General features: G+C 57.3%; 1 protein-coding gene across 1 annotated transcript in view; it reads right to left on the reverse strand.

Annotated features, from left to right (window-relative positions):
- Window positions 1–10,711, reverse strand: part of LOC144677634 (zinc finger E-box-binding homeobox 1-like) — a 30,186-nt gene extending 19,475 nt beyond the window's left edge. The window contains exons 1-2 of the mRNA XM_078537672.1: window positions 10,612–10,711; window positions 6,765–6,926 (exon numbers count right to left, since the gene is read on the reverse strand). Of these exons, the coding sequence (XP_078393798.1) occupies window positions 6,765–6,926; window positions 10,612–10,711 (262 nt within the window). The remainder of the gene's footprint in view (window positions 1–6,764; window positions 6,927–10,611) is intronic.
- Between the last annotated feature and the right edge of the window lie 2,179 nt (window positions 10,712–12,890).

A 12,890-nucleotide genomic window follows, 5' to 3' on the forward strand; every position in this document is an offset into this window, starting at 1 on the left:
AGGGTTGTAGGGTCTGGAGGAGGTTACAGAGATAGGGAGGGTTGTAGGGGCTGGGGGAGGTTACAGAGATAGGGAGGGTTGTAGGGGCTGGAGGAGGTTACAGAGATATGCAGTTTTGTAGGGGACTGGAGGAGGTTACAGAGATAGGGAGGGTTGTAGGGACTGGAGGAGGTTACAGAGATAGGGAGGGTTGCAGGGCCTTGAGGTGGTTACAGAGATAGGGAGGGTTGTAGGGGCTGGAGGAGATTACAGAGGTAGGGAGGGTTGTAGGGGGCTGGAGAAGGTTACAGAGATAGGGTTGTAGGGGGCTGCAGGATGTTACAGAGATAGGGAGGGTTGTCGGGGGCTGGAGGAAGTTACAGTGATAGGGAGGGTTGTAGGGGCTGGAGGAGGTTACGGAGATAGGGAGGGTTGTAGAGGCTGGAGGAGGTTACAGAGATAGGGAGGGTTGTAGGGGCTGGAGGAGGTTACAGAGATAGGGAGGGTTGTAGGGGGCTGGAGGAGGTTACAGAGATAGGCAGGGTTGTAGGGGGCTGCAGAAGGTTACAGAGATAGGGAGGGTTGTAGGGGATGGAGGAGGTTACAGGGATAGGGAGTGATGTCGGGACTGGAGGAGGTTACAGAGATAGGGAGGGTTGTAGGAGACTGGAGGTGGTTACAGAGATAGGGAGGGTTGTAGGGGCTGGAGGAGGTTACAGAGATAGGGAGGGTCGTAGGGGCTGGAGGAGGTTACAGAGATAGGGAGGGTTGTAGAGGCTGGAGGAGGATACAGAGATAGGGAGGGTTGTAGAGGGCTGGAGGAGGTTACAGAAATAGGGAGGGCTGTAGGGGGCTGGTGAAGGTTACAGAGATAGGGAGGGTTGTAGAGGCTGGAGGAGGATACAGAGATAGGGAGGGCTGTAGGGGTCTGGAGGAGGATACAGAGATAGGGAGGGCTGTAGGGGGCTGGAGGAGGTTACAGAGGTAGGGAGGGTTGCAGGGGCTGCAGGAGGTTACAGAGATAGGGAGGGTTGTAGGGGCTGGAGGAGGTTACAGGGATAGGGTTGTAGGGGCTGGTGGAGGTTACAGAGATAGGGAGGGTTCTAGGGGCTGGTGGAGGTTACAGAGATTGGGAGGGTTGAATGGGCTGGTGGAGGATACAGAGATAGGGAGGGTTGCAGGGGCTGCAGGAGGTTACAGAGATAGGGAGGGTTGTAGGGGCTGGAGGAGGTTACAGGGATAGGGTTGTAGGGGCTGGTGGAGGTTACAGAGATAGGGAGGGTTCTAGGGGCTGGTGGAGGTTACAGAGATAGGGAGGGTTGAAGGGGCCTTGAGTAGGTGACCGAGATAGGGAGGTTTGAAGGGGCTGGATGAGGTGACAGAGATAGGGAGGGTCGTAGGGGCTGGGCGAGGTGACAGAGATAGGGTTGGTCGTAGGGGCTGGAGGAGGTTACTAATATAGGGAGGGTTGTAGGGCCTGGAGGAGGTTACAGAGATAGGGAGGTTTGTAGGGGGCTGGAGGAGATTACAGAGATAGGGAGGGCTGTAGGGGCTGGAGGAGGTTACAGAGATAGGGAGGGTTGTAGGGGCTGGAGGAGGTTACAGAGATAGGAAGGGTTGTAGGGGCTGGAGGAGGTTACAGAGATAGGGAGGGTTGCAGGGCCTTGAGGTGGTTACAGAGATAGGGAGGGTTGTAGGGGCTGGAGGAGATTACAGAGGTAGGGAGGGTTGTAGGGGGCTGGAGGAGATTACAGAGATAGGGAGGGTTGTCGGGGGCTGGAGGAAGTTACAGTGATAGGGAGGGTTGTAGGGGCTGGAGGAGGTTACAGAGATATGGAGTTTTGTAAGGGACTGGAGGAGGTTACAGAGATAGGGAGGGTTGTAGGGGCTGGAGGAGGTTACAGAGATAGGGAGGGTTGTAGGGGCTGGAGGAGGTTACAGAGATAGGAAGGGTTGTAGGGGCTGGAGGAGGTTACAGAGATAGGGAGGGTTGCAGGGCCTTGAGGTGGTTACAGAGATAGGGAGGGTTGTAGGGGCTGGAGGAGATTACAGAGGTAGGGAGGGTTGTAGGGGGCTGCAGGATGTTACAGAGATAGGGAGGGTTGTCGGGGGCTGGAGGAAGTTACAGTGATAGGGAGGGTTGTAGGGGCTCGAGGAGGTTACAGAGATATGGAGTTTTGTAAGGGACTGGAGGAGGTTACAGAGATAGGGAGGGTTGTAGGGGCTGGAGGTGGTTACAGAGATAGGGAGGGTTGTAGGGGCTGGAGGAGGTTACAGAGATAGGGAGGGTTGTAGGGTCTGGAGGAGGTTACAGAGATAGGGAGGGTTGTAGGGGCTGGGGGAGGTTACAGAGATAGGGAGGGTTGTAGGGGCTGGAGGAGGTTACAGAGATATGCAGTTTTGTAGGGGACTGGAGGAGGTTACAGAGATAGGGAGGGTTGTAGGGACTGGAGGAGGTTACAGAGATAGGGAGGGTTGTAGGGACTGGAGAAGGTTACAGAGATAGGGAGGGGTGTAGGGGCTGGAGGAGGTTACAGAGATAGGGTGGGGTGTAGGGGCTGGAGAAGGTTACAGAGATAGGGAGGGTTGTAGGGACTGGAGGAGGTTACAGAGATAGGGAGGGTTGTAGGGGGCTGGAGGAGGTTACAGAGATAGGGAGGGTTGTAGGGGCTGGAGGAGGTTACAGAGATAGGGAGGGTTGCAGGGGCTGCAGGAGGTTACAGAGATAGGGAGGGTTGTAGGGGCTGGAGGAGGTTACAGGGATAGGGTTGTAGGGGCTGGTGGAGGTTACAGAGATAGGGAGGGTTCTAGGGGCTGGTGGAGGTTACAGAGATAGGGAGGGTTGAAGGGGCCTTGAGTAGGTGACCGAGATAGGGAGGTTTGAAGGGGCTGGATGAGGTGACAGAGATAGGGAGGGTCGTAGGGGCTGGGCGAGGTGACAGAGATAGGGTTGGTCGTAGGGGCTGGAGGAGGTTACTAATATAGGGAGGGTTGTAGGGCCTGGAGGAGGTTACAGAGATAGGGAGGTTTGTAGGGGGCTGGAGGAGATTACAGAGATAGGGAGGGCTGTAGGGGCTGGAGGAGGTTACAGAGATAGGGAGGGTTGTAGGGGCTGGAGGAGGTTACAGAGATAGGAAGGGTTGTAGGGGCTGGAGGAGGTTACAGAGATAGGGAGGGTTGCAGGGCCTTGAGGTGGTTACAGAGATAGGGAGGGTTGTAGGGGCTGGAGGAGATTACAGAGGTAGGGAGGGTTGTAGGGGGCTGGAGGAGATTACAGAGATAGGGAGGGTTGTCGGGGGCTGGAGGAAGTTACAGTGATAGGGAGGGTTGTAGGGGCTGGAGGAGGTTACAGAGATATGGAGTTTTGTAAGGGACTGGAGGAGGTTACAGAGATAGGGAGGGTTGTAGGGGCTGGAGGAGGTTACAGAGATAGGGAGGGTTGTAGGGGCTGGAGGAGGTTACAGAGATAGGAAGGGTTGAAGGGGCTGGAGGAGGTTACAGAGATAGGGAGGGTTGCAGGGCCTTGAGGTGGTTACAGAGATAGGGAGGGTTGTAGGGGCTGGAGGAGATTACAGAGGTAGGGAGGGTTGTAGGGGGCTGCAGGATGTTACAGAGATAGGGAGGGTTGTCGGGGGCTGGAGGAAGTTACAGTGATAGGGAGGGTTGTAGGGGCTCGAGGAGGTTACAGAGATATGGAGTTTTGTAAGGGACTGGAGGAGGTTACAGAGATAGGGAGGGTTGTAGGGGCTTGAGGTGGTTACAGAGATAGGGAGGGTTGTAGGGGCTGGAGGAGGTTACAGAGATAGGGAGGGTTGTAGGGTCTGGAGGAGGTTACAGAGATAGGGAGGGTTGTAGGGGCTGGGGGAGGTTACAGAGATAGGGAGGGTTGTAGGGGCTGGAGGAGGTTACAGAGATATGCAGTTTTGTAGGGGACTGGAGGAGGTTACAGAGATAGGGAGGGTTGTAGGGGCTGGAGGAGGTTACAGAGATAGGGAGGGTTGTAGGGGGCTGGAGTAGGTTACAGTGATAGGGAGGTTTGGATGGGCTGGAGGAGGTTACAGAGATAGGGAGGGTTGTAGGGACTGGAGGAGGTTACAGAGATAGGCAGGGTTGTAGAGGCTGGAGGAGGATACAGAGATAGGGAGGGTTGTAGAGGGCTGGAGGAGGTTACAGAAATAGGGAGGGCTGTAGGGGGCTGGTGAAGGTTACAGAGATAGGGAGGGTTGTAGAGGCTGGAGGAGGATACAGAGATAGGGAGGGCTGTAGGGGTCTGGAGGAGGATACAGAGATAGGGAGGGCTGTAGGGGGCTGGAGGAAGTTACAGAGATAGGGAGGGTTGCAGGGGCTGCAGGAGGTTACAGAGATAGGGAGGGTTGTAGGGGCTGGAGGAGGTTACAGGGATAGGGTTGTAGGGGCTGGTGGAGGTTACAGAGATAGGGAGGGTTCTAGGGGCTGGTGGAGGTTACAGAGATTGGGAGGGTTGAATGGGCTGGTGGAGGATACAGAGATAGGGAGGGTTGTAGGGGCTGGAGGAGGTTACAGAGATAGGGAGGGTTGCAGGGGCTGCAGGAGGTTACAGAGATAGGGAGGGTTGTAGGGGCTGGAGGAGGTTACAGGGATAGGGTTGTAGGGGCTGGTGGAGGTTACAGAGATAGGGAGGGTTCTAGGGGCTGGTGGAGGTTACAGAGATAGGGAGGGTTGAAGGGGCCTTGAGTAGGTGACCGAGATAGGGAGGTTTGAAGGGGCTGGATGAGGTGACAGAGATAGGGAGGGTCGTAGGGGCTGGGCGAGGTGACAGAGATAGGGTTGGTTGTAGGGGCTGGAGGAGGTTACTAATATAGGGAGGGTTGTAGGGCCTGGAGGAGGTTACAGAGATAGGGAGGTTTGTAGGGGGCTGGAGGAGATTACAGAGATAGGGAGGGCTGTAGGGGCTGGAGGAGGTTACAGAGATAGGGAGGGTTGTAGGGGCTGGAGGAGGTTACAGAGATAGGAAGGGTTGTAGGGGCTGGAGGAGGTTACAGAGATAGGGAGGGTTGCAGGGCCTTGAGGTGGTTACAGAGATAGGGAGGGTTGTAGGGGCTGGAGGAGATTACAGAGGTAGGGAGGGTTGTAGGGGGCTGGAGGAGATTACAGAGATAGGGAGGGTTGTCGGGGGCTGGAGGAAGTTACAGTGATAGGGAGGGTTGTAGGGGCTGGAGGAGGTTACAGAGATATGGAGTTTTGTAAGGGACTGGAGGAGGTTACAGAGATAGGGAGGGTTGTAGGGGCTGGAGGAGGTTACAGAGATAGGGAGGGTTGTAGGGGCTGGAGGAGGTTACAGAGATAGGAAGGGTTGTAGGGGCTGGAGGAGGTTACAGAGATAGGGAGGGTTGCAGGGCCTTGAGGTGGTTACAGAGATAGGGAGGGTTGTAGGGGCTGGAGGAGATTACAGAGGTAGGGAGGTTTGTAGGGGGCTGCAGGATGTTACAGAGATAGGGAGGGTTGTCGGGGGCTGGAGGAAGTTACAGTGATAGGGAGGGTTGTAGGGGCTCGAGGAGGTTACAGAGATATGGAGTTTTGTAAGGGACTGGAGGAGGTTACAGAGATAGGGAGGGTTGTAGGGGCTGGAGGTGGTTACAGAGATAGGGAGGGTTGTAGGGGCTGGAGGAGGTTACAGAGATAGTGAGGGTTGTAGGGTCTGGAGGAGGTTACAGAGATAGGGAGGGTTGTAGGGGCTGGGGGAGGTTACAGAGATAGGGAGGGTTGTAGGGGCTGGAGGAGGTTACAGAGATATGCAGTTTTGTAGGGGACTGGAGGAGGTTACAGAGATAGGGAGGGTTGTAGGGGCTGGAGGAGGTTACAGAGATAGGGAGGGTTGTAGGGGGCTGGAGTAGGTTACAGAGATAGGGAGGTTTGGATGGGCTGGAGGAGGTTACAGAAATAGGGAGGGTTGTAGGGGGCTGGAGTAGGTTACAGTGATAGGGAGGTTTGGATGGGCTGGAGGAGGTTACAGAGATAGGGAGAGTTGTAGGGGCTGGAGGAGGTTACAGAGATAGGGAGGGTTGTAGGGTCTGGAGGAGGTTACAGAGATAGGGAGGGTTGTAGGTGCTGGGGGAGGTTACAGAGATAGGGAGGGTTGTAGGGGCTGGAGGAGGTTACAGAGATAGGGAGGGTTGTAGGGGGCTGGAGGAGGTTACAGAGATAGGGAGGGTTGTAGGGTCTGGAGGAGGTTACAGAGATAGGGAGGGGTTGTAGGGGCTCGAGGAGGTTACAGAGATAGGGAGGGGTTGTAGGTGACTGGAAGAGGGTGAAGAGTTCATGGAGGCATTGGAGAACAGGACTGAGAATGCTTAAAATCGAGGCATTGCTGGACCGGGAGGCAGAGCGGGTCAGCGAGCACGGGGGTGAGCGGGACTCGGTGTGAGTGCGGACCCGGGGCCAGCAGAGTGTCGGAGACGGAGAGCCCGGCCGGCAGAGAGCTCGGACAGTCGGGTCCGGAGGGGAGAAGCGCGGGGACGAGGGGTTTCCAACAGCCCTTGACGGCTGAACGGGCCTGATACCCCAGAGGTGGACATCGGCCGTGTTAGTGACCGAGGGGATAAGACGCTCGGGAGCCGGTCCGGGGGTCACTCACACACACACAGCACCGCCTTGACCAGCGGCCTGGCTGGACTGTGGCCAGCGAGAGGGATGGAGTCAGTAACTGGGAGGTGGAGTTTGGAGTGGATGGGGAGAGGGGCCAGGGGATAGCAGCCCCACCCAGCTGGACAAGCGCTCCCATCCCCCGTGGGGCTGACTTCCGGTACCTTCCGAGCGCTTGTCCGGCGATGACCGCTGGAATTCCACGTCGGGCGACTGGCTGAAGCCAGCGGGCTCTCCGAGTCTATGTCCGGTCCGGCTGAGATCCTCGCCACGAGGCACCTCCTCCTCTTCCTCCTCCTCATGGGCGCAGTGACCCTCAGCGAAACCTGAAAACACAGCAGAATGCACCGGTCACTGCCCGTAAGCAGCCAGTCCGAGAATCCGGCCACTCAGCCCACTGTCCGAGGGTCAGCGCTGAGGGTGAGCCGTGCTGTCGGAGGGTCAGTGCTGAGGGAGCGCCGTCCTGTCGGAGGGTCAGCGCTGAGGGAGCGCCGCACTGTCGGAGGGTCAGCGCTGAGGGAGCGCCGCACTGTCGGAGGGTCAGCGCTGAGGGAGAGCCGCACTGTCGGAGGGTCAGCGCTGAGGGAGCGCCGCACTGTCGGAGGGTCAGCGCTGAGGGAGCGCCGCACTGTTGGAGGGTCAGCACTGAGGGAGCGCCGCACTGTTGGAGGGTCAGTGCTGAGGGAGCGCCGCACTGTCGGAGGGTCAGTGCTGAGGGAGCGCCGCACTGTCGGAGGGTCAGTGCTGAGGGAGAGCCGCACTGTCTTTTCAGATGAGGCGTTAAACCCAAGGCACTGTCTGTCCTCTCTGGCTGATGTGATAGATCCCACCTAGCCTCCAGTTCAAAGAAAAGCGACAGCGGGGCTTGTACCTGATGCCCTGCAGCCCAACATTCATCCCCCAATCCACATCAACAGACGATCCACGTCACCGTCAGCCTGCTGTTTGTGGGATCCTGCTGTGCGTGATTCGACTGCACCGCGTCCTGCCGGTTATAACGGTGAGTGCGCTCCAAGAGGAGCCCCTCAGCCTCTGCGAGGAGCAGGGTGAGGTGCTGAGCTGGTGAAAGGTGCCCGGAGACACGCCGGTCAGTCACCCTGTCAACTTTCCAGAAGTGGTTTGAAAGGGCCACTCTTCGGATGAGTAACTGCGTTTGTTCTGGTAACGAGAGAGCTGAGCGTCGTCATTTCACACATCGGCGCTGGCCCTGTTATGATGTGTGCACTGGGGCACGTCCCTCTCCCAGGCCCTGGGTAAATCCCGCAGCTGCGAGGAAGCTCTGAGTTCATCGACAGCAATCGGTTCAACAGCCCACACTTAAACTAATCCCACTGCCCCCGCTCTCTCCCCATAGCCCTGTATCAATCCCCAAACTAATCCCCCTGCCCCGCTCTCTCTCCCCATAGCCCTGTATCAATTCCCAAACTAATCCCACTGTCCCTGCTCTCTCCCCATAGCCCTGTATCAATCCCCAAACTAATCCCACTGCCCCGCTCTCTCCCCATAGCCCTGTATCAATTCCCAAACTAATCCCACTGCCCCGCTCTCTCCCCATAGCCCTGTATCAATCCCAAACTAATCCCACTGTCCCCGCTCTCTCCCCATAGCCCTGTATCAATCCCCAAACTAATCCCACTGCCCCGCTCCCTCTCCCCATAGCCCTGTATCAATCCCCAAACTCATCCCACTGTCCCCGCTCTCTCCCCATAGCCCTGTATCAATCCCCAAACTAATCCCACTGCCCCGCTCTCTCCCCATAGCCCTGTATCAATCCCCAAACTAATCCCACTGCCCCGCTCTCTCCCCATAGCCCTGTATCAATCCCCAAACTAATCCCACTGTCCCCGCTCTCTCCCCATAGCCCTGTATCAATCCCCAAACTAATCCCACTGCCCCGCTCTCTCCCCATAGCCCTGTATCAATCCCCAAACTAATCCCACTGCCCCGCTCTCTCCCCATAGCCCTGTATCAATCCCCAATCTAATCCCACTGTCCCCGCTCTCTCCCCATAGCCCAGTATCAATCCCCAAACTATTCCGTACAGTCAGTTCTTTGTCCTAGGCACTGGAAGTCAATACTGCAGCTGGGCGTCTGCTCTTGAATGGGCCAAGTGGTCTCTTTCTGTGCCCTGACGATGCTGCGCTCCCAGGATCACTGCTTCCGCCTCACCTCCCCCCCACACCACACCACCCCCTCCCCCCGCCACCCCCTCCCCCCGCCAGCCCCTAGCGACTCCACATTCGTCAAAGCCTTCTTTCAACGGGTCTGCCTCGCGCGCGATTAATTTAAGCGACTCTTGAGGTTAACCCCAAGTCAGTGACAAAGTGCTTCTCACACAGGCCCCTGGAGACTGGGAGCTCGTTTCTCTCGGTTGTAGGTTTTGAGAATCACCCCCCACCCCCCCACCCCCTTCCCGGCCCCCATTGCGAGAGAGCGCAACAGCACGATCGTTTTCACTCTTGCATCTCGGAGGGGAAACGGGTCCCCTCTCGTGACTCAAAGTGCAAGGCAGCCAGCGGCGCAACGTTCTCGGGCACACCCAGGTTCTCCTGCCTGGCCCCTTACCTGCAGGTGAAACCGTTTTAGAAGTTTCTGCGCCCTTGTGAGACTGAATGGTGAGAGAGAGAGAGAGAGAGAGGGAGGGACGGAGGGAGGGAGGGAGGGAGGGACGGAGGGAAAGAGAGGGAGGGTGAGAGAAAGGGGGAGAGAGAGACAGAGTGGGACAGAGAGAGAGAGAGAGGGACAGAGGGGGAGAGGGAGGGGCAGAGAGAGAGAGGGAGAGGGAGGGACAGAGAGAGAGGGAGAGGGAGGGACAGAGAGAGAGGGAGAGGGAGGGACAGAGAGAGACAGAGTGGACAGAGAGAGAGGGACAGAGAGAGAGAGAGAGAGGGACAGAGAGGGAGAGGGAGGGACAGAGAGAGACAGAGTGGGACAGAGAGAGAGGGACAGAGAGAGAGAGAGAGAGGGACAGAGAGAGAGAGGGAGAGCGAGGGACAGAGAGAGAGAGGGAGAGGGAGAGGGAGGGACAGAGAGAAGGACAGAGAGGGAGAGAGAAGGACAGAGAGGGAGAGGGACAGAGGGAGAGGGACAGAGGGACAGAGAGGGAGAGGGAGGGACAGAGAGAGAGGGACAGAGAGGGAGAGGGAGGGACAGAGAGAGAGAGAGGGACAGAGAGGGAGGGATAGAGAGAGGAAGAGGGACAGAGAGAGAGAGGGACAGAGAGGGAGAGAGAGAGAGTGAGAGAGAGAGAGAGAGAGGCAGAGGGAGAGAGAGGGACAGAGAGGGAGAGACAGAGAGCGAAGGAGGGAGAGATGGAGGAGAGAGAGGGAGGGAGATGGAGAGAGAGACAAGGGGAGTGATGGAGAGAGAAAAAAAGACAGGAGAGAGAAAGGGAGTGACAGAGAGAGGGAGGGATGGAGAGAGAGGAAGAGACAGACAGAGAGAGAGGCAGAAAAAGGGAGAGTGACTGAGAGGGACAGAGAGAGACACGGAGCAAAGACCGAGAGAGAGAGAGAGAGACTGAGAGAAAGAAACAGAGGGAGAGGCAGAGGGATGGAGACAGAGAGAGAGACAGAGAGAGAGAGACAGACAGAGAGAGAGACAGAAAGAGTGAGGGAGACGGAGAAGGAGACAGGAGGGGAGGGGAAGCCTGTGAGGGGCCTGGGAGAGAGGGTGGGGGGGAAGCGAAATGCAGAGAAAGAGAGTGTGAAAGAAAAAAGGCAAAACAACGAGAGAGAGAGAGAGAGAGAGAGAGAGAGAGAAACGAAGAGGGGGCCAGGGAGCGCACTGGTTACACCACTGAACTGACGGGAACACGGGGTTTAAATTGCACCAGGGCATTTTTAGAAATTCAATTCAATGGGGGGGGGAAGCCGGGGGGGGGTGGGGGGGTGAGCGTGTGGGGGGGAGGAGTTCGTTCTCCCCAGGGTCCATATTTAACCCCCCTCCCTCCCTCCCTCCCTCCCCCACCCCGACCCCATCATGAGCGACGCGCGGTGTCCAACAACGGACTGCGACGGTAAACGGGGTCACCATCGCCTTGCTGGGCGTGGGATCTTGCTGTGCGTAAAAACCGGCGGCCGCCCTGTCCCGCGACGGGGGCTCGCTGCATACGGGCCAAGGGAGGAATCGCTCCCCTGGCCCCCACCGCCCCCAGGCCCTTTCGGGAAATCGGGAAGCGGTGGAGATGGCGCTGGATTGGCCCAAGACCGTTCCCTGCAGGCGCAGAGGAGACTGGGCCAGAGTGGAACCTTCTGCAAGACGTTTATACCACAAAGCGAAAGAGAGACAGAGAGAAGCGAGGTCTGACTCAGCGTTCTGACCACACGATGCAGCCTTGCAGGACTAAACATGCTCAGTGCGAAACCATCACGCGCGGAGGAAGATCTTCTGTCAGTCGTCACTGCGCGGTAGGGTGGTAGACCGCAGAAGGAGGCCATTCAGCCCATCGCGCCTGTGCCGGCGCTTTGAAAGATCTATTCACTTAGTCCCCACTCTCCTCCCCCACCCACCCCAACGCCACCAGCTCTTTCCAGCCATCATCTCCCTGCAGATTTTTCCCCTTCAAATTATTCATCCGATTCCCCCCCTCCGCCGCCCTTTCAGATCACAACAACTCGCTGTGTTTATAAAAAATAATTCCCCACATCTCCACCTCAGGCTCTGTAACCAATTCTCTTCAATCTGCGTCCCCTCTGGTTACCGACCCTCCCGCCCACTGGGAAACAGTCTCTCCCTCTCCTACTCTACCCCAAACCCCACCCCACTTCGTGATTTTGAACGTCTCGATTCGATCTCACCCCCCACCTTCTCTGCTCTAAGGAGAACAATCCCAGCTTCTCCAGTCCCCTCCACGTGAACTGAAGTCCCCTCATCCTCCCTCCCTTAACCTTCTCTGCTCCAAGGAGAACAATCCCAGCTTCTCCAGTCCCCTCCACGTGAACTGAAGTCCCCTCATCCCCCACCCCCACCCCACGCAGGGCTCCCGTTCTGGTAAATCTCCCTCCGCACCCTCCCCTCAACGTTTAACGTGTGCCGACGGTGAAGGCTGAGCTGTTCAAATCCCACGGGGAAACTCGAAACAACAGTCACGACCCATATTTTTTTGTTGTTGCACCATTTGTAATACCGAGATGCAGGCTCTGAATTCAGTAGGAATAAGACCACTGAGTCTCGTGGGTTTTTTTTATATCAAACGAAATGAAACATTTATTAATTGAACAACACGTCCAAATTACTACTCCAATGACTTTTTAACAAATCCCCAAATTAATCCCTCCCAGGTAAGTCTCCACTAAGGCAGCAGTAACCCATAGACTTTAAACAGACACCAGGCAAAAGGCATTTGACCTTACGAATTCCAAACAAGGTTCCTTTGCAAGCTGGTGGGAGGCCTACAGCCTGATTAGGCCTTAAAAGCCTCGACCTTACACACACACACCTGCCCCCCCCACTAGAATTCTATTTAAAAAAGATAACTTCCAATAACATTATTACGCGTTAACACCTCCACATGACCCACCGGGAGACCCACTAGCCGGAAGCAGAGGCTGCGCCGAAAGAGGAGAGGGGGCGGGGGGAATGAGGGGGTCGAGGAGGCTGCCGAATTTTAAACAGGGAGCGAGGAGTGTGCAGCCCACGTTTCCATTCCGTCAGCCTCGGTGACCCCCCCCACCCACTCCACAGCCCCCTCCCCCGCTGTGATGCTGGGGCAAATACGCAGGGGACCGCCAGCGAGGCCGGTCGCCATCGGGGAGGACCCCCTGGGCCCGAGGGTGTCGGACCAGCGTCCACCCCGCAAGGTGTGACCCCGGGTCAGCCGGCCGCCCGCTTTGGCCGATCGGCTGGTCTCGCCTGAAGCTGCGTGGCCGGGTCCTGCGAGCACCCACTGACCCCGCCCCCAACCCTTGCACTGGGAACAGGCGCATGGCGGCCGAACAGTCTCCAGCGCTCGAGGGGGCCTCAGTCGTGGGTCAGGCGGTGGTTCTCCCTCTCTCTCCCCTCTCTCTCTCTCCCCCTCTCCCACTCTCTCTCCCTCTCTCTCTCTCTCTCTCCCCCTCCCTCCCTCTCCCCTTCTCCCCCTCTCCCACTCTCCCTCCCTCTCCACCTCTCCCTCTCTCTCCCTCCTCTCTCCCTCTCTCTCTCTCTCTCCCTCCCTCTCTCTCCCTCCCTCTCCCTCTCTCTCTCCCTCTCTCTCTCTCCCCCTCTCTCTCTCTCCCTCTCTCTCTCTCCCTCTCTCTCTCTCCTTTTCTCTCTCTTTCCCTCTATCCCACTCTCCCTCTCTCTCTCCC

The sequence above is a fragment of the Cetorhinus maximus genome, unplaced genomic scaffold (assembly GCF_964194155.1).
Source record: "Cetorhinus maximus unplaced genomic scaffold, sCetMax3.hap1.1 HAP1_SCAFFOLD_2785, whole genome shotgun sequence".
NCBI lineage: Eukaryota > Metazoa > Chordata > Chondrichthyes > Lamniformes > Cetorhinidae > Cetorhinus > Cetorhinus maximus.